The 21,746-nt window shown below is 45.1% G+C and overlaps 1 protein-coding gene across 6 annotated transcripts in view; it reads left to right on the top strand.

The window, feature by feature from the left end:
* Positions 1-21,746, top strand: part of ZNF532 (zinc finger protein 532) — a 99,103-nt gene that overhangs the window by 28,443 nt on the left and 48,914 nt on the right. For all 6 annotated transcript variants that reach the window (XM_080682962.1, XM_080682961.1, XM_080682964.1 and 3 more), the window contains one exon: positions 17,666-20,025. In XM_080682962.1, coding sequence (XP_080539088.1) covers positions 17,683-20,025 — 2,343 coding nt within the window. In that variant the 5' untranslated portion in view covers positions 17,666-17,682. The remainder of the gene's footprint in view (positions 1-17,665; positions 20,026-21,746) is intronic.

Raw genomic sequence — 21,746 nt, 5'->3', positions numbered from 1 at the left:
TCACTTTATTTTTAAAAATTTATTTTTCAATTACAGTTCACATACAATATCATATTAGTTTCAGGTGTACAATGTGATTAGATACTTATACACCTTACAAAGTGATCATCTAGTAAGTCTAGTACCCATCTGGCACCATATTTAGTTATTACAATATTATCCTATACTAGAGGCCCGGTGCACAAAATTCGTGCACGGGGATGGGGGGTGGGGAGGGTGTCCCTCAGCCCAGCCTGCACCCTCTCCAATCTGGGACTCTTCAAGGGATGTCCGACTGCCCGTTTAGGCCCGATCCCAGTGGGCAGTCGGAAATCCCTCTCACAATCCAGGACTGCTGGCTCCCAACTGCTCGCCTGCTTGCCTTTCTGATTGCACCTAACCACTTCTGCCTGCCAGCCTGATCACCCCCTAACCACTCCCCTGCCAGCCTGTTTGCCCCTAACTGCCATCCCTTGCAGGCCTGGTCACCCTAACTGCCTTCCCCTGCAGGCCTGGTACCCCCAACAGCTGTCCCCTGCAGGCCTGGGTCCCCCCAACTGCCCTTTCCTACAGACCCAGTCACCTCCAACTTCCCTCCTCTGCCGGCCGGGTCACCCCTAACTGCCCTCCTTGCAGGCCTGGTCCCACCCAACTGCCCTCCCCTGCTGGCCACCTTGTGGTGGCCATCTTGTGTCCACATGGGGGCAGGATCTTTGACCACATGGGGGCAGCCATCTTGTGTGTTGGAGTGATGGTCAATCTGCATATTACTCTTTTATTAGATAGGATAGAGGCCTGGTGCATACTACTCTTTTATTAGATAGGATAGAGGCCAGGTGGGGGCCAGCTGGTTTGCCCTGAAGGGTGTTCTGGATCAGTGTGGGGGTTCCCATGGGGCAGCCTGGGCGAGGGGTCTGTGGTGGTTTGCAGGCCGGCCACGCCCCCGGCGACTCAAGCAGAGGCCCTGGGATCTGGGATTTATTTATCTTCTACAATTGAAACTTTGTAGCGTGGAGCAGCCTTCTGATTGCTCCGTGGCGGCAGCCATTTCTGTTGGAATTTATGTATCTTCTATAATTGAAACTTTGTAGCCTTAAGTGGAGGCCAAAGCAGGCCAGGGCTGCAGAAGCTTGGATTCCTCCATCGCCGCGGGCAACCCTAGCCTCCTGCTCTCTCTAGCTCCATGGCTGCCGCCATTTCTGTTGGGCTTTATTTATCTTCTATAATTGAAACTTTGTAGCATTGAGTGGAGGCCTGGGCCGGCAAGGGCAGGCAGAAAGCTTGGCTTCCTCCATTGCCAGGGAAACCCAAGCCTCCCTCCTGCTCTGTGGCTGCAGCCATCTTGGTTGGGTTTATTTGCATATTCCCTCCTGATTGGCTGATGGGCGTGGCTTGTGGCTATAGCGGAGTGATAGTTAATTTGCATATTACTCTTTTATTAGATAGGATAATAAAAGGCTAATATGCAAATTGACTGAACTGCAGAATGACCAGTTGCTATGACGCCCACTGACCACTAGGGGGAAGACGCTCAACGCAGGAGCTGCCTCCTGGTGGTCAGTCACTTCCACAGGGGGAGTGCCGCTCAGCCAGAAGCCAGGCTCACGTGGTGAGCTCAGTGGTGGTGTCGGGAGCCTCTCCCGCCTCCGCAGCAGCACTAAGAATGTCCGACTGCCAGGGAACAGGCCTAAGCCATCAGTCTGACATCCCCTGAGTGCTCCTGGACTGCAAGAAGGCGCAGGCCTGGCTGAATGTACCCCCCCCCCCCCCCGCCCCAGTGCAGGAATTTCGTGCACCGGACCTCTAGTTGACTATATTCTTTATGCTGCACTTCATATGCCCGTGACTTTTTATACCTGACAGTTTGTACTTCTTAATCCCTTCACCGTTTTCACCCATCCCTCCCTGCCTTCCTCCAATTTAGTGACCTACTTAACTTAAAAAAATTTTTTTTGATTTATTGATTATAGAGTGAGAAGAAGAGAGAGAAAGAAAGAGAAACATTGACTTGTTCCATTTATTTATGCATTCATTGGTTGACTCCTGCATGTGCCCTGACCAGGGATCAAACCTGCAACCTTGGTCCATTCGGATGACACTCCAAACAACTGAGCTACCTGTCCAGGCTGACCTACTTCACTTTCTTGTTTCAGAAACATTTATTCCATTTCTTACTTTGTTTTATTATTTTAACAAATAAACAGAGAAAGAAAATATTTTAATGTCTATATGTTTGGTGCTTTCTATATAATTTGTTTTCACTTATACAACACCCTATGATATGGCTATTATTATTAGTTCTCTTTTATTTAATTTACTTTTTAGTTCCTGTTTTAAAGATGAGGAAATTGAGGTTCTTCCTTCAGAATAACCTGAGAAATAGGTTCTTCTTACATGGTCGATGGGGATGTGTGTGTGTGTGTGTGGTGCATCCTGGGTCAAGAAATAGTGTGGCCCACAAGGAAAGGTGTACCCACAAAAGGGAGACTGAGGCAAAATAGTGGCTGGCTGGGCTCTGACTCAGTGGGGTCCTTGGAATTAGGCCAAGGAGTTTGGACTTAATTTGAAAGGTGATTGGAGGATTTTTTAATTTTTTTAAGAGAGAGAGTGGGAGAGGGAAAGACAGAGAGAAATATCAATGTGAGAGAAACATATTGATTGGTTGCCTCCTGCATGCTCCCAACCAGGGCCCAGGCTGGGGAGGAGCCTGCAACCGAGGCACATGCCCTTGACCGAAATTGAACCCAGGACCCTTGAGTCAGCAGGCCGATGCTCTATCCACTGAGCTAAACTGGCTAGGGTGATTTGAGGATTTTTCTTAAAATATATTTTTATTGATTTCAGAGAGGGAGAGAGAGATAGAAACATCAATGATGAGAGAGAATCATTGATTGGCTGCCTTCTGCACCCCCTACTGGGGATCGAGACTACAACCCGGGCATGTGCCCTTGACCAGAATTGAACTGGGACCCTTCAGTCCGCAGGCTGACGCTCTATCCACTGACCCAAACCGGCTAGGGTGATTTGAGGATTTTTAGTAGAGGGAGCGATAGATGTGATTAAAATAGAGCTTTAGGAAGATTGATCTGGCAATTCTGGCTGACAGGATGAAGAAAGCCGGGGTGTTCTATTTATCTAGATGTAGGATGAGACGGTCCAAAACTAGAGGAGGGATGGAGATTAAAAGAGGATGGATTCAAACTACATTGCCAAGGAAAATGGGTGAAAGGGAAGAGTTGGAGGTGAAATTGTTAATTTAAGTGACTGGGAATAGCTGTCTGGAAAGAGGGAAGTAGATGGTGAGTTCAGTTGCAGATGTTTTAAACGATGTAGGATATCTGGCAATAAATATCCCCGGGGCACTTTAACTAAATATTTCAGGAAAAAACAAAATTTGATTTGAATCTCTGAAGCAAGTGATTGTTATATGAAGTGTGGGTGTTTAGTGAATATAAATGATCAGAACTCTAAGTCTTAATATTAGATAATGTGTGTATATAGAAATGGCCTTTTAGAGGTTTTAAAAGAAATTTGCAGCCTACAATTGGACAGCTCAATTAGTTGTTTTTTATTCCTCAGCATGTCTTCAGTTAGTAATATTAGGTAGCATTTTTGCTGTTATTATTTTGTATACTCTTCATATAAAAATTAATTATAGCCCCGGCTGGTGTGGCTCAGTTGGTTGAGCATCATCTCATGTATCCAAAAGTTGCTAGCTCGATTCCCGGTCCTGGCACTTGCAGGAGGCAGCTGATTGATGTTTCTCTCTCATATCGATGTTTCTCTCTCTACTTCTCTCTCTGAAATCAATAAAAACATATTTTAAAAATTGATTATATATAGTTAAGATGGCAAGTTTTATGGTATTTGTATTTTATTACAATAAAAAAAATTAAATGTATGTCTTCCTCACGCCTGGCTGGGTAGCTCAGTTTGTTAGCATATCTTCCTGATATGCCAAAGTTGCAGGTTAGATCCCTGGTCAGGGTACAAACAAAAATCAACCGATGAATGCATAAATAAGAGTAACAACAAATTGATGTTTCTCTCTCAAATCAATAAATTAAAAAAAAAAATGTACCTTGCTCTGTTTTCCTGTGTGGGGGCCATAAGTTACATTGGTTTTGTGATATATGTGGATTGTATTATATGATTGGGAAATTATACAAGAAAGGAGTAGTTTCCATTTATGACTGCTCATGTTTTGAATGGCACGACCCAGTTACATTGCTATTGTGAAAGGAAAGTCTGGCCTTGTTATAAGGCACCTGAAGGATGGCAAGAGGGGTAAAGGATTAATTTCCTTCCACATGCCCATACAAGCAAATCTTTAGAGGGACCTTGTTTTTATAGGCTGTTGTTTTATAAATTAAACTTATCAGTGATCGAGTTGTCATGTTGCCCATCATCGGGCAAAAAGAGAAACCAAATAATCATTTATCATGTCTGGCTACAGACTGGGTCTGGCTGTCATTGCTAAAGATCCTTTGAGTCATTTTGTGTCCAGAAAGCGTGGAGAATGCAAACTTCTGGAAATTCTGTTTCTAATAAACCTCGGTTTAAAAGTTGCCAAGTTGTTTGCATTACTCAGTGGCTGACCTTGAAGCAGCTCACTGGTAAGAGGATAAAACGGGAACCCAATTTCCACATATCCAGAGCTGTTATTGAAACACTTAGGAAGTATTTCTTGTTGGTAGTGCCCTTCACCAACGTTTTTTGGAAGCAGAATGTTGCAGTTCCCATCTTCTGCTCTTGTCAGCTCTTTGCATTTTAACTCTCCCCACCCTCTTAGGTATTCATCATTTCTGTCTTACGCACTTTTTATAAGATCCAAAGTCCACATTTTTTTAGATTTTCTATTTCCACTTCATGTCCTTTTTCTGTCCCAGAAGCTCATCCAGGACATCACATGACATCGAGTCCTCATGTCTCCTGAGGCTTCTCTTGGCTGTGACAGCTTCTCAGGCTTCCCTCGTTTTTCATGATGGTACCCGGTCAGGAATTTTTGTGGCATGTCCCTCCATTGGGATTTGTCTGATGTTTTTCTGGTGGTTAGGCTGGGACAATGCTTCCTAACATCACATCAAGGGAACCTTCCATCCGTATGACTTATCACTGTTGGTGCTTACCTTGGTCACTTCGTTGAGGTAGTGTTTGTCTCTACTGTAAAGTTACTCTTACCTCTCCCCTTTCTCTGACTGTCCTCTTTGGAAGAAAGTCACTAAGGAGTGGGCGTTAATTCACCTCCATAAGGGCGGGGCATTTACATAAGTATTTGGAATTCGCCTGCACAGAATTGTCTGCTTTTCCCCATTCAGTCATTTCAATCATTTACATCAGTATGGACTCATATTTACTTTATACTTTGGATTATAATCTAATACTGCTTCATTTGTTGCTCAATTATACCAGCGTTGGCCATTGGGAGCGCTTTCAGTTGACCTCTGTGTCCGTCCCTTGGACCTGCCCCTCGCTATGTTGTTTGTTTTGTTTGTTTTGGAGCTCTTGCTTCTTTCTGGCACCACAGGTGCTCCAGGCTCATTTTGTGCATTTTCTGCCCAATCCTAGAATTGTCATTTCTCCAGGACCCCTTGGGTAGGGTCCCTAGGCCTGGCCGGCAATCAGGGCCTATCGGGGCTTTCCTCCCTCCAGCTGCTGGCAGCTGGCCCTGCCCCCACCGCTGCCCCCCCCTCCCCCGCCACTGGTCACCTCCCTCTGTGGGTGACAGGTGTGGGGTGTGGTCGCATGGCTGGCCTGGGCCTCCCTCTGTGGGGCAATCGCTGGCTGGTCCCGCACACCCGCCACAGTGTCACTGGCCAGGTAGCCTGGGCCTCCCTCTGCGGGGCAATCGTGGGGCAATGCCCCTCCCCGCCCCCGACCCATCGCATCACACCTGCCTTGGCACTGTGACCAGTGCGTGTCATAGCATGGTCATCAAGAAGGTTGCCTGGACGGTTCTGCGTTCGGTCATTCAGTCGATTTGCGTATTACACTTTTATTAATATAGATTTTTGTTGTTAATCCTCACCCAATGATATATTTTTTTCCCCATTTATTTTTAGAGAGAGTGGAAAGGAGGGGGAGACACAGAAATATCAATGTAGAGAGACACATCAATTAGTTGCCTCCCACATGTACCCTGACCAGAGCCCGGGATCAAGCTGCAACCGGTATGTGCCCTTGACTGGAATAGAATCTGGAACCCTTCAGTCCGCAGGCTGATGCTCTATCCACTGAACCAAACCAGCTAGGGCGAGCTGTCAGATTTTTAGAAGTCTAGATCAATACAAAGTTATTATTCCTTAGATGGGGAGTGAAGCTGATCTTTTTTTTTTTTTTTTTAAATGTGGTTTGAGTTCTATTGTTGACACTACATAGGAATCTGGGCATCAGTTTAGATTGAATTTGGTTCAATGATATTTTGGTCTGTGATTTGTGTTTTCTATTACAGTTTTCTAAGAATTTTACAGATTCATGAACCGTAGGGAGATAATGAAAAACTTAAGTTTTGAGCATTTGGTTTCATCAAGGCAAAAGAAGCAGATGAACTCACACGGACAGGGAACCAGGAGATTTGAGTTTCTCTTTCCCTGTTTATGGCCCAGCTGAGATCGTAGAGCCTGCCAACAGCCATGAGGCAGTTACATGAAGGAGATTAATTAAAGTGTGGGTAATGGGGACAATATAAAATTCACATCTTCGGGATGTGCTATCTCCTCTATATCTGTCTGTTTTTAAAATTAAATTTATTGGGTCAACTTTCTATCTAATAAAAGAGTAATATCCAAATTGACCATCACTCCAAGACACAAGATGGCCGCCCCCATGTGGACACAAGATGGTCACCACAAGATGGCCTGCAGGGGAAGGCAGTTGTGGGCAGTTAGGGGTGACCAGGCCAGCAGAGGAGGGCAGTTGGGGGTCACCAGGCCAGCAAGGGAGGGCAATTGCGGGGGGGACCAGGCCAGCAGGGGAGGGCAGTTGCGGGGAACCCAGGCCTGCAGGGGAGGGCAGTTAGGGGTGACCAGGCCAGCAGAGGAGGCAGTTGGGAGTGACCAGGCCTGCAGGGGAGGGCATTTGTGGGCGGTCAGGCAAGCAGGGAGGGCAGTTAGGGGTGACTGGGCCTGCAGAGGAGAACAGTTGAGGGAGACCAGGTCAGCAGGGGAAGGCAGTTGGGGGGGACCAGGCCTGCAGGGGAGGGCAGTTGGGGGGGACCAGGCCTGCAGGCTAGGGCAGTTGGGGGGACCAGGCCAGCAGGGGAGGGCAGTTGTGGGTGATCAGGCCAGCAGGGAGGGCAGTTAGGGGTGACTGGGCCTGCAGAGGAGGGCAGTTGGGAGAGACCAGGCCTGCAGAGGAGGGAAGTTGGGGGCGATCAGGCCAGCAGGGAGGGCAGTTAGGGGTGACCAGGCCAGCAGAAGAGGGCAGTTGGGGGAGACCAGGTCAGCAGGGGAGGGCAGTTGAGGGGGGGCAGGCCTGCTGGGGAGGACAGTTAGGGGCGACCAGACTGGCAGGGGAGAGCAGTTAGGGGTGACCAAGCTGGCAGGTGAGGGCAGTTAGGGGCAATCGGGCCAGCCGGGGAGCAGTTAGGCGTAGATCAGGCTGGCAGGAGAGTGGTTAGGGGGTGATCAGGCTGGCAGGCAGAAGCGGTTAGGGGCAATCAGGCAGAGGCAGGTGAGCAGTTGGGAGCCAGCAGTCCTGGATTGTGAGAGGGATGTCTGACCGCCCATTTAGGCACGATCCCATGGGATCGTGCCTAAATGGGCGGTCAGATATCCCTCAAGGGGTCTCAGATTGGAGAGGGTGCAGGCTGGGCTGAGGGACACCACCCCTGTGCACGAATTTCATGCACCAGGCCTCTAGTTGCTTAATAAAATGATAGAGGTTTCAAGTATATAATTCTGATATGGTGTCTTTATATTGCATTGTGTGTTTACTACCAAAAGTCACGTCTTCCATCACTACATATTTGACCCCCTTTGCTCTTTGCTCCCCCCCATATTTGTCTTTTATGGGAAACCCTATTTGAGACCCACTTTCTTTCTGTTAAGTGTTAGTAAACTGTAAGCTGAGATGAATACACTCCTCTTCACTCCATGTCTCAAAACAGATAGAGGCATATATTTTCTTTTTTGTTCTCACATCGCATTAATTATTGATTGATTTTCTAAAAAATTAGCTTGAAGACTCAAAACTTAGAATTTGATATGGTTTTCGGGACCCCCTTGGGGAAAACTTACTTGCAGGGGTTCTGAGGATTTGGAGGAAGCAAGACTCTCGGGGGTCACCTCTGGCTTCCAGCCCGTTTGGACGGAGAGAGCTCCGCCTTCTGCAGGGCACAGGGATGCTGAGTCCTTTCATGTGTGACTCTCAGCCACAGTGGCTGTTGCTGCTCTTTGTGGGAAGTGGAGCACCCCCTGAAGTGCTCTGTTTGTAAATTTTCAATTCTGTTTTCGTTGGGTGGCAGAGGTCAGGTGGGCTCAGGTGAGGATGGTGCCATTGCTCCTCTAATCTGGGCAGCTCTTCTATCCACGTCTCTGGTTCTGACCTGGTGAGTCCTTTGTGTCTCAGCCTCCAATTCTGATTATGACCAGGGCTCACATCTCAGCCCATGAGTTCTGTGATTGACAAGGTGAGCCCTGGCCTCCCACCTTGGCCCCTCAGTACCATCCTCCCACTTGAGAGTGCTGCCCCCTTCGCTTCTTTCCTTCTCTTAATCCAGATGCTCTGTGATAAGGAAGGTTAATGATCACACACTGTTCTCCAGAACACAGCCCGCCTGCTTGGCCAGGTAGGTCTCCTGGCTCTTTGTGGGATGGAAAGAGTGAGAGCCTTCATTGAAATTCTCTGACCACTGGCCACTCCTTGTTTGAATGTTATGCTTTCTGTGCTTTTTGTGTGGAATATTGAATTATGACAAAGCTCCTTCTAAATATCTAAGTTTCAGCCTTCCCTCTGTGTATCTCTGGGGTTCGGTGTATGCTGTTAATCCTCATTTTTTCAGGGGGAAAACTTTCCCACACAAAGAAGCCAGAGGGAGGAGGGGATGCCAGTGCTGGCCTGGAACAGCACGGGAAGGACTAGTGCCCTCCACCATTGTTAGTGCTCCTGTAGCTGGGACATGAAAAGCTCATTCTCTCCAGCAGAGTTTGTCCACAGAAACTCATTCATTTTCGGACACTGTATGGATGGGTTGTATATGTGCTTGCTTATTAGTTAAGTAACAAGAGTGTAGGTCAGTAGATTATTCCATAGAGCTGCAGAAATAAATAAATAGGAAATTCATCATCTCCTTCCATGCATTCATTCGTGATTCACTGGACAAGAATTTCTTTGACGACTAGTGAACAAGTCATATGGAAGACAGTTTAAACTTTGTAATTAGTAACGCAGAAATTTGTATATAGTGGGCTGTCATTTTGCCGCCTTAGATGTCAGGTAATAAATATTTAAATGGGGGGGGGAAGCATGATGCATTTAAAGTAACTAATGTATAATGGTGGCAACAATAATTGGTGGCGCCTTTGAGAAAATCATTTTGGCATTTCTGTTCATGTATCAGAAAAAAATGACCTGTGGTTAGTTCAGAATTTGGGAACTATTGCTTTTCTCTTTCCAGAGATTTATAATATTTGTTTGCACAGTAAAGGCTGCCCTACCTGAGAGCAGTCTGCTCAGCGGAGAACAATCCAGCATTTACTGTGTGTTTCCGTCTCGTGTTAGTGGGAAGCCAAGTGGGTCCTTCAGAACCCTGTCTCTGCCTCGCAGTGTGTGAAATGCAGCCTGAGGTTTCCAGTTTTTTCCTAAAGAAGGTTATGTCGCTAATGTCACAGAGCTGGGACAAGAGGAGGAACAGGTTGGGAGGGAACATAAGGGCTTTGGTGTAAGTTTGACAGAAGGTTGGGAGAACCAAGCAGAATATAGAGCCAGCAACTGGAAAGGTGGCTCTTAAGATAGCATTAGGGCTGAATGTAGAAATAAGTGAGTTCCGTGAATATATGTGATTGTCATGACCAGGGAAGCTGCTGAGGTTGGAGCAAAGGTAGATGACGATTTAAAGGGACCCCCCCAGGGAGAGGGGCACAGCCAGTGAGTCAGGGAGAAGCCAGCTCATGGCAGTGCTTTGGAGTGCACGGGAGGAAGGACGTCAGCTGGAGAATGAAATGCAGAGAGAAAGGTCACAGGTAACAGCATAGGCACAGGGAACAAAAAAGGGGAATGGCCCCTTTGGGGAGTGTCCTGATACTGGCTGTATTTCATTTAGTAGCTTTACACTATTAAATTTCATCTAACTTTATTTTGAAATAATTTTCACTCCTAGAAAAGTTGCAAAAATAAATGAGTTTCCATGTTCTTTTTACCCATGTTCTCTCAGGCGGGTGGCTACGGGACCACACGGGGAATAACGTATCCCCAGCATCAAACACTTCAGTTTTCCCTAGCTGCCTGCATAGTTATAACACACCAGAACTGAAAAAAAAAAATCATTAGTATAATACTGCTAACTAGATTACAAACTTGATTTGTTCCCTGTAGCCTCACAGCATCCAGTTAGAATTTTGTTTTCCAAAGTGGCTTTGGTTAGTTCTTTTCTCCCCTACTCTCTTCAGCATGGTTATGTTGTTCACTTGTAATGTAGTTAGGTTCTTCGTTCCAGTTGGTCTTTCATTTTGGGCCTTCCCTCATTTTTGGTTGCTCCCCCCCACCCCTCCAGTTTACATGCAGTAAAATCCTCTGGGTTTTGATAAATGCAAACAAGTATGGACCCACCCCCACAATTGCGATACAGAACAGTTCCATCACTCCCCCAAATTCCTCCTTACAGCCTGGATTGGAGAGTGGATTGCAAGGGTCCAGGAAGGAGCTGGAGGGGCAGGATTTGTCCCAGGGATTGAGAACTTGACTGCGAAGGCAGCATGTTGGTAGACAGCACCAAGATAGTCACTAGGTGAAGGTTGAGGGAGGTCTCTTCATGCCAGCAGGTAGAGGTGATAGGACTGACAGGCACAGGAGGAGGATGACAAGCTAATGGAGGAGGATCAACTTAGGCCAACTGCAGGACCCGACAAGATCTGTAGGAAGGAAGGGTGTGGAGAGAGGGCCTGCCTGAGGCCTGTTGTCTTGGAGGTTGACTGCAGGAAGAAAAAGGCCAAGGTGTGCAGGAGGTAAGAGGAAAAGATTAGAAACAGCCTGTGTCTCCTGGCAGGGTGGAGTTAATACTAAGGAGAAGAGGACCGTGGAGCTTAAGTGACACTGAGGACTCCCAGGGAATATGGAGCAGGGATTTGCACAGCCTTCTCCGGAGGTTTTCTTGGCAGCTGCAGAATCCAGGGGACAAAGCGAAGGCTCTCTTTATGGCTGAGCTTTTGTTTTGACCTATGAGTGCTTGGAGCTGGGGGTGGGGTGGAGTGGGGGATGAGAAGTAAGCCAGGAATTGCAGATTGAGCTGATAAGGCTGAGGGGTGTGTAGGGATCATTTGCTTGTGGTGGCCTAGTTCCCTCAGGAGAATGATGGACAGAGGAGGGGAGGGGAGGTTTTGAGTTAAGAGTGAACAACCACAGGGAAGGTCTGGGCTGGTTTTATTCCTGTGTATCCCAAGGTTGTGCCCTGCTTCCGTGACTCAGTTTATATTTCCAGAAGCAGCTTGAACTTTTACATCAGTTCTATTCCAATCAGGAATATTAGGTATTAGCTGAGGAAGAACACGCCTGACCTTGCTGAAGTATCTGTATATGATAGGTGCTGCCATCAGAATTTAGTCTATTTACTAAACAAGTAGATGTCCATTCTGGCTCACAGCAATTGTATTTACTATTTTCTTTTTAAAAAAATTTCTATTTATTACTTTTTAGAGAGAAAGAGGAAGAGAGAGAGAAACATTGATCTGTTGTTCCACTTGTTTATGCATTCATCAGTTGACTCATGTATGTGCTCTGAATGGGGGTCGAACTTGAAACCCTGGCACATAGGAATGATGCTCTAACCAACTGAGCTCCCAGGCCATCTTTACTAATTGCTTGTTAACGCATACAGAATTAACAAAATGCATATTCTGTTCATTTCATCTGTGTATGAGCTGTCTTCACAGATGGTGTGCTACCACGCGCGCATATGCTGTTTAGAAAATGTTCTTCTGCCCTTGGGGGCAGTGTAATCAGGTCCCCACCCACGGGGCTGGAAGATGATGTGATGTGTCACACAGTTCTTCGCAGACCTACAAAGTGCTCCCTGATTGTCAAGATTTACTCAAGGTCTGATTGGTGTGGAGGACAAGAGATAAAATGAGCACTCCTTTGGCATTTGTCACTTCAAATGACATGTAATTCTTATATACCTTCCGCAATTGCATTTATTATTGCTTATTATTCCTCAAAACTATCCACACTTAGCCATTCATGTATCTATATGTATGTGTTTGTATTATTATTATGTATTATTTTGAAACCCAAATATCCACCAGTTTTGGGATCCATTCTCCTCACCTTTCACCCACTTTCCTAGAGAGAAGCAAGGCAGAGGTTCTTAACACCTTTTTCAGTAGCTGATCAGATTCTTTAAAAAAACAAAACAAACACACACACACACACACACACACACACACACACACACACCTCAAAACTGATGTGTGTTCCCCGGTGGTTTAAAAAAACTGAAGAAGCATGAGGCAGGCCTGTGTCGCTGAACCTGCTTGGTATTTGGAATGCAATTGGAGGGACTCATCAGCGGTTCAGATTGAAGTGGGGTAGAAGCAAAAGGTCAATTGGGAAAAAGAGATGTGATTCCTCTCCTCCCCTCCCTTCTGTTCCTTCTTTTTTGTGGTTGAAGAGATGTAATGATACAGAGCCCTGAAAGTGCAAAAGATGAGAAGATTGGTAGATGGAGGAAGCTCAGAGGTCTGCGTACTAGTGTAATGGGAACAACAAGAATTTGAATGTGGAAGGCCAGGAGAAACTAGTCCCTCGAAGTCATTTAAAAACTGGGGTGCTGGACTCATTTTCAGTGAGGAACAAAATAAATGGTAAACATTGCGTAATATTAACATGTCATAAAAACATTTTATATGTGAAGTAATATAATAAGGATAGAAACATGAATTAAATCATTAATCTGTTGAGGGCTTCAATGTCCAGATACTATGCAAAAAAAAGTGATATACACCCCCAAAAGAAAAATAGTATTATTACCGTTATTTTATGGAGAGTGTGTATAACCCTATATAATAAAAGGCTAATATGCAAATTGACTGAACAGCGGAACAAACAGTCACTATGATGCGCACTGACCACCCGGGGGCAGATGCTCAATGCAGGAGCTGCCCCCTGGTGGTAAGTGTGCTTCCACAGCGGGAGCGCCGCTCAGCCAGAAGCTCTGCACAAAGGATGTCCGACTGACGGCTCTCAACTGCAAAAGGGCATAGGCCTGATTGAGGGATTCCCCCCCCCCACCTCCGCCTTCCGCTCTGCCCCCCCACAAGTGCACGGATTTCTTGCATCGGGCCTCTAGTGTTGTCATGATGGCCAATAGACTTTGATTTGTTTTTCTTTAGGATTGTTAGGATTTAGAATTTATTGACGTTTGGTAAAGAAAATGTTAGCTTCTCCATTTAAATAGGGAAGCTGATGTTTTCACTGCTCAGAATGAATTGCGTATTCATTTTGGAGGCAGAACCTTGGCTGGGTTTGGGCATGTCTCTTTGGGATTATTGAAGTTAGCAGCCATGGTTAAGTAATGCCTGAGCCTTTCACGCTGTCATTCTCCAGTTGGAAATTGGGAAACAGCTCTATGAACAGTCTTCCCCCGTTTTTTATTGCAAAGCATAAGTATGAGTAAGGGGTGAATAGGTTTTTCTTGAGGCTTTCTTTTGACTTGATAACTTTTGACTTTTGCCAACAAAGATGAAACAGCTTTCTGTAATTTTAAGAGGCTTTTGTAGGAAAGGAAATATTTTGTCTGTGTCATAGGAGGGAATAAAGAGATCACATGACGCACTTGAGGTCTTTCAATTTCCTTTTCTGTAAACAGGCCTAGCCTTTTCCCCCAGATACTTTCAATGTCTTTGGGTAACAGGACATTCTACATTGAACACAAATCTATTAGTGAATTGCAGGTTATTGAAATGGGGTTTAGCCTTACATTAGAAGACGAAGTGCCTTTGAAGGAAGATATATTTTACAGCATATAAATGAAATGAAAGACATTGTTACAATGACTAAAGCTAATTCTGTTTGAAAATCAAGCTTTTGAGGCCAAGAGAAGCTCAAATTTTGAGGTCTTGTTATGTTATCTTTTAAGAGACAACTAAGATTTATTTTTGTAATGCTTTGATGTAAAGGAATCTATTTCTTAGGAATTGGGGGGGGGAAATTAAAAGAATTTGCAAACATAAACATTTCTCTTTGTACTTCATATAACTGAGAAATGAAGTGGGAGTTAAAATTATTTTTTCTCCCAAGTGGAAAATTTGCTCTCGCCTTCCCGAATGTGGGAAGGTAATGGGTAATAGGACGATGTGGGTATGAAAAACATTTCTATAAACCAAAAAAGAAGTGTGAAGTTACAGAGAGCGGTATTTATTACATTAATTTTACAACCCTGAGAGGCTACTCCACCGGCACGGTGTGATCTTGGGTTTCAGTGTGACGCGCTGTCGATGCCCCCACTCAGTATTTTATGCCCATTGTGCACTTTCACGTGGCAGTCAGGATTCCATCAGGTGGACTAGGAGGTTTAGTTTTTTAAACCACTGCTAATTCCCTCTTACCTCTAAGGATGTCTCATTGCTCTACCCTTGGGTTCACCCTTTTCCCTCAAGAGAAAGGATAAGGTAATAACGGAGATCAAGACAGCAGGGTAGCTGGATTACTACAGAGAAAAGAGTTGCTCCTCAATCAGGAATGTCTTCTCAACCCCTTGGGGGGTTTGCAGGCTGGGGCTTCCCAAACCTTAACTCTGCTTTACTTGGGCAGATAGGAAAAGATACAGGCAGCGTGGTGAGCAACATCCTACCACTGATAAAAGGTTTTCTACCTGCTCTGGGGCACCTGAGCACAGACAGGTCAGGCAGGTCCCCACCATGTAAACAGGAGAAGGAGATACTAAGAATCATGCCTTGATCTTCCAAGTATTGCACTGCTGATCTGAACTGCCAATCATCCAAAGTTTCATGTGGTGACATTTTATCATTTCTTATGGTTGTGTCTTGGGCCTACTACCTATAAGTATTTGAATTGTCTCTTATGTTCTTTTTACTCCTGAACTGATAGCCCTCTGGAATGATGAGAGGGCAAATGACATACATCCAGGGTAGCTATAAAGAAAGGATGGAGGCACTTAGAGGACCCAACCACAACTGCGACTTCCAGAGCTTAGTCCAAGCTGTGGATAAGTGGTGCTGGGATTGGGCATGGGTCATGATTCTGTGAAAGCAGAGTTCCCTGAAAACTGATCTACAACTTGGATCACCGTGGTTGGGAAAGATAGACCACGGGGTGCTTTGCTGACAGTGGTTTTATTGTGAGTATTCCATTTAGAAATTGCAATGTGATGCTTACAAATAAAAGTGGTGACATTGATGAATTTTTCCTAAATGGGTGGACTCTTAAGTAGACTTATTATCTGACTGATAGTTTCTTCATCCCCTATATTTTGCAGTTTAAATTTCAACTTCATTTTAAAAGAAAATCATCACAAACTTTCGCACTGGGTATGATTTCTTACAGATATTTTCACATCAATATGAGCTTAGAAGTGTTGTCTTGTTTTCTCCACACCTTTTTCTTGGCTGAAGTGTTTGATGCTGGGGATACGTTATTCCCCGTGTGGTCCCGTAGCCACCCGCCTGAGAGAAGAGTGTTTTCTCTAAGCGGAGCAAGTAGTCTAGAGAAAAGTGTGTGGGGCTTCTTTAGGTCTCCATTAACTGAGACGTATGTGAGTGGAAGGGGATGTTTTTCTCCAGCTCCTTAAGTGAGTGTTTATTTCATCTTCATCAGTAGTTTCTCCCAACTAAATTCTTAGAAGTGTTTGGACATGTACCGGAGGGAGTGAGTATGCTGAGCGTGTCTTAGCAGCTGATGATGAATTTATGGAGTTCTCATTGGTATGTGTGTTGTCACCTGAGTGAAAATTCAACCTTGACCTTTGTGTCATCACTTTTCTTAGGGATGAATGATCTTTTACACGATGTACAAGAAAGTAAATTATTAAGTTTTTCCATAAAAATGTGGAAGACCACTTCTTAGTGATTTAAAGGAGGAATAACAGAAAAATTAAAGAATCAATTAGGCTAATTTTTCCATTGAAAGTTGCCAAAAATCAGCTATAACCCTCTTGTCTTCTGACCTTGATTGTTGCCTCCTGTTCTTCCCTTTCCTATTTTTCATCCCCTTCTTCCCTTTCCTTCTTTCCTTCTCTTCCAAGATGCTTGCCTCCCTCGCACCACTGTAGAAGGAAGGAACCTGCCCAAAGATTCCCTCACTTCTTAGAGTCCAGACCTGTTCTGTTATAAATCTAGTGTTCTGGCCCCTGACTTGTGGTGGGTTAGTTATCTGCATTTGTGGTGTGGCAGGTGCTGACAGTCCCGTAGGTAAGAAGAGACAAGTGCACACATTGTAGTACATACCAGAAAGGAGCATGAGGTGCAGGGCTCGGGAGGACGAAGATCTCTCTTACAGCGGAAGTTTTATCTGAACCCCACGATCACGCATTCTCTGCAGTGGGGTATAGGGCACCCTTTAGATACCCTCGGCATTTCATGTATTTATATATCCTTCATCTTTAGTAACAGCTGTGACTGCCCATTTTTCTAAAATTGTCCTACCACCAAGGCTTTGTGGATACAAATGGGTGCAGAATGTTATGCACCCATATCCAGCTCTGCAGTCCTCAGGTCTGCACTGAGCGTCATTTCACGGCGGGGTCTTTCTCAGCTGCCACAGCGCTTACACAACTGTGTCCGATAGGTGGTAATTAGAAAACAGTTATGTGTCACCTCAACCATTAAAACCCCTGAGCTAGGGAGGGACAAGGAAGGATGCTGGGCTTTTCTGCCAAGATGGTATTTTTTCCTAACAGAATAGAGAAAACTAGGATTAAATAAAAGCAGATGGAATCAGCGCCTGAGAGGTTTTTTAAAAGTCCCAGGTGGAACTTGACTAGCAGTAGCTGGGATGCTTGTTTCTTCTGTGGGTAAATGGTATCTGCCATTGTTTTTTTATTGTAATATATTTCTTTTAATTTGATATCCCAAATCTGATGGTGACTATAATAGTGATTATTTTGCCAGTGGAAGTAAATGCTGTCAAGATCAAAATATGTTTGAAGTAGCTTTTTGTGAAGCGTGCGATGAATCCAGTGGTAAATGATAAATTTTCTGGTTGTTACACCAAAACCTGCTTTTCTTAGGGTAACAGCTTTGATCAGTTTTATTCTTGTTAGAGTGGTGCCACACTGATCATGCGGTGTGCGGCATTTTAGAGGAATTCCTTTGAAGCTACAATTTTCAAGGCTTTATATATATCCTCTGAAAATGTGTTCACTTTGACTCAGAATTTTCTGTAATTATAATAATCGTGCAGTTACTGACTTGTTCTTCTTGGTAATCATCACTGTGTTAGTATAAATCCTAGAGGGTATTTTTCTCCTCATTATGAAATGCCAGTTGCTGATGGAATTATTCTGTTTGTTTAACAGAACATCTGATCAAATTCATGACCATGGGGGATATGAAGACCCCAGACTTTGATGACCTCCTGGCAGCATTTGACATCCCAGATATGGTCGATCCTAAAGCAGCTATTGAATCTGGACACGATGACCAGGAGAGCCACATCAAGCAGAACGCTCATGGAGAGGACGACTCCCACACGCCATCCTCTTCTGACGTGGGCGTCAGTGTTATTGTTAAGAACGTTCGGAACATTGATTCCTCCGAGGGCTCAGAGAAAGATGGCCACCCCACGGGCAATGGCCTACACAATGGGTTCCTCACAGCGTCCTCTCTGGACAGCTACAGTAAAGATGGGTCAAAGTCCTTGAAAGGAGATGTGCCTACCTCAGAGGTGACTCTAAAAGACTCCGCTTTCAGCCAGTTTAGCCCTATCTCTAGTGCTGAAGAGTTTGACGATGATGAGAAGATAGAAGTGGATGACCCCCCTGATAAAGAGGACTTGCATTCGAGTTTTAGATCGAATGTGTTGACGGGGTCTGTTTCCCAACAGGACTATGATAAATTGAAGGCACTTGGAGGGGAAAACTTAAGCAAAACTGGAATCTCTACTTCAGGCAATGCAGACAAAAACAAAGTTGTCAAGAGAGAAACAGAAACAAATTCTATAAATCTGAGTGTTTATGAACCTTTTAAAGTCAGAAAAGTGGAGGATAAATTGAAGGAAAACTCTGAAAAGGTGCTTGAAAATAGGGTCCATGACGGGAAGCTGAGCTCCGAGAAGAACGACACCACCCTTGGCGGCGTGGCTCCGTCAAGGTCAAAGCCATCCTCCAAGCTTTCTTCCTGCATAGCTGCCATCGCTGCTCTTAGTGCTAAAAAGGCTGCTTCAGGCGCCAGTAAAGAGCCAGTGACCAATTCACGGGAACCCTCTCCATTACCAAAAGAAGTCAATGATAGTCCTAGAGCCATTGAAAAGTCTCCTGAGTCCCAGAGTCTCATCGATGGGACGAAGAAGGTGTCCCTGAAGCAGCCGGATAGCCCCAGGAGCATTTCCAGTGAAAACAGTAGCAAGGGATCCCCGTCGTCCCCTGCAGGATCAACACCAGCAATTCCCAAAGTCCGCATCAAAACCATTAAGACATCATCTGGGGAAATAAAGAGAACAGTGACAAGGGTATTGCCAGAAGTTGATCTTGACTCTGGAAAAAAGCCTTCCGAGCATACAGGGCCTGTGATGGCTTCTGTGACGTCGCTTCTGTCATCCCCGACTGCAGCTGCCGTCCTTGCCTCTCCCCCCAGAGCACCTCTGCAGTCTGCCCTTGTCACCAACGCAATTGCCCCCGCAGAGCTGACCCCCAAGCAGGTCACTATTAAGCCCGTGGCAACTGCCTTCCTCCCGGTGTCTGCTGTGAAGACAGCGGGATCTCAAGTCATTAATTTGAAGCTTGCTAACAACACGACGGTCAAAGCCACAGTCATATCTGCTGCCTCTGTTCAGAGCGCCAGCAGCGCCATCATTAAAGCTGCTAATGCCATCCAGCAGCAAACCGTTGTGGTGCCGGCATCCAGCCTGGCCAATGCCAAACTCGTGCCAAAGACTGTGCACCTCGCCAACCTTAACCTTCTGCCTCAGGGCGCACAGGCCACCTCTGAGCTCCGCCAAGTGCTAACCAAACCTCAGCAGCAAATAAAGCAGGCAATAATCAATGCAGCTGTCTCGCAACCACCCAAAAAGGTTTCTCGAGTCCAGGTGGTGTCCTCCTTGCAGAGCTCTGTGGTGGAAGCTTTCAACAAGGTGCTGAGCAGTGTCAACCCCGTTCCAGTTTACATCCCCAACCTCAGTCCCCCTGCTAACGCAGGCATCACGTTGCCCACCCGCGGGTACAAGTGCTTGGAGTGTGGCGACTCCTTCGCTCTGGAAAAGAGTCTGACTCAGCACTACGACAGACGCAGTGTGCGCATCGAGGTGACATGTAACCACTGTACAAAGAACCTCGTTTTCTACAACAAGTGCAGCCTCCTCTCCCATGCCCGCGGGCATAAGGAGAAGGGGGTGGTTATGCAGTGCTCCCACTTGATTCTAAAGCCCGTCCCAGCAGATCAAATGATTGTTTCTCCAACAAGCAATACTTCTGCTTCATCTTCCGCTCTGCCAAGCTCTGTGGGGGCTGGCACACACACTGTAACAAAAATCCAGTCTGGTATAACTGGGACCGTCATATCAGCTCCTTCAAGCACACCCATCATTCCAGCTATGCCTCTAGACGAAGACCCGTCCAAGCTCTGCAGGCATAGTCTGAAATGTTTGGAGTGCAACGAAGTGTTCCAGGACGAGACATCGCTGGCTACGCATTTCCAGCAGGCTGCAGATACGAGTGGACAAGTAGAGTATCATTTACATTTTGGTGTTTCAGTGATGAATCTGTAGACATGAGTGTTCTATACAATGCCCTTGATTTTGGGGGAGGAGCTCAGTTAAATGGAAGGGGGTGTGTGGATGCGTGTGGATGTATGTATGCACATAGACGAGAGAGGAAGCATTGTTTTCATAGAACAGAACAATGTTAAAACATTACTTTAAAATGTTTTCGGGGAAGTTGATTCTCCTAAACAGATAGAAACTCTATGTACTAGTTGAGTTATGGCACCTAAGATTTAGGGTCAGTAATGGAGTTCTTAATTGTTGGATCATTGGAATATATGTAGGGAGTCTGAGATCTAGCTAATTACAGTATCATCCCATTGAATTAAGGGTTCAAGTCAGGCTGCATCACCAATGTTCCTTAATTATTAGTGACAATATTGGTATTTTAAAAATTCCTGTTGTTACTTACAATTACTCTCTTGTAGTTAAGCATACCTAATTGGTACCCATTTTATGGTTTGCCTGCTTGGTCCTGAAGTATTCAATAATATTTTTTACTACAGCCAATTTAAGCTATGAGTGGGAAACCCATCACCATTGAATAGGATACCTTTGCATTTGTTTGCAGCTTTTTTGTTGTTTTGTTTTAGCGAAGTACAGGTTGATGTCGGTGAAATACATTTCACAATGGACATCAGCCAACTTATTATTTCTATCGTTGCTTCTCTCCACGGACAGTTTTTGGCTCTTAGGTAAATGTGTTTTACAAATACATGATACCTATCATTTGGAAGTAGCTGGACATGTTGAATGAAACATATTCGAGCATAGAGAGGTCATGTGATTTATTGTCTATACTAGAATTGGAAGGGGGCGCTGTTTGTGCTAATATACTCTGACTCAAACTTCAGTTTATGAAGTCTCAATGGCAAACCGATTTTTCTTTTATTTGCCTCCAATATCCCCATTGGAGGCAGTTTCCCAAGGGCTATGACTAAATTGAGTTCTTTGCAGTATTTTGAATTTGGAGAATAGAAGATCAAACATACCTCAATAATTTTTTCTCTTGGGTTTTCAGTTTAGTGGAAATGAAAGTGATAAAGAGTTTTGAGAACACTCTCACAGCATTGGATGTTAAATGTCTCTTTGGCTCTGATCGTAAAACACTTGAAAGAGTAACATGTCCACCAAGTTCAAGAAGATAGTGATTGATGTTGCTCTTTAGTTTGTCCTAGTGAGGGTGCGTGGGCTCTGTATGAGCACCCTCTATCTTGTCCCCACTTCATCAACGGGGCCATGTATCTTTCCATCTTAAAAGGAAGCAGGAAACAAACAAACAAACAAACTCAGGTCTTTAGTTATGTTTGTTCTGTTGCCTTTCCCCCACCTAAAGTCTCTCCCACAGTCCAGGAGGTTGGTGGGATCCTTGTGGCTCTTGCTGGACTAGCCTCAAAGTTAGCAAAGCTACAGTGGTCCTCTCCCATCCATGTCCCCTGGTGTGGCAGTGAGAGGTGGGGCTGAAGACAGGAAGAACAGAAGAAAGAAGAGAGAAAAATCTTCATCTCATCTTCTCCAGCTTGCCATTCACATGACCATTGGCCAGTTCATAATTTGTGAACTTAAATTCAAATGGGGGAAACAATCCACTTATATAAACAGTTTCTTCTCTGAGAATAGCATTTAAAAGTGCTAACGCCATCCAGCAGCGAACCGTTGCTGTGACTTCTTACAAAATTTAG

Source organism: Plecotus auritus, assembly GCF_963455305.1.
Source record: "Plecotus auritus genome assembly, chromosome: 8".
NCBI classification, from domain to species: Eukaryota; Metazoa; Chordata; class Mammalia; order Chiroptera; family Vespertilionidae; genus Plecotus; species Plecotus auritus.
This window is presented reverse-complemented; position numbering and strand designations above follow the sequence as displayed.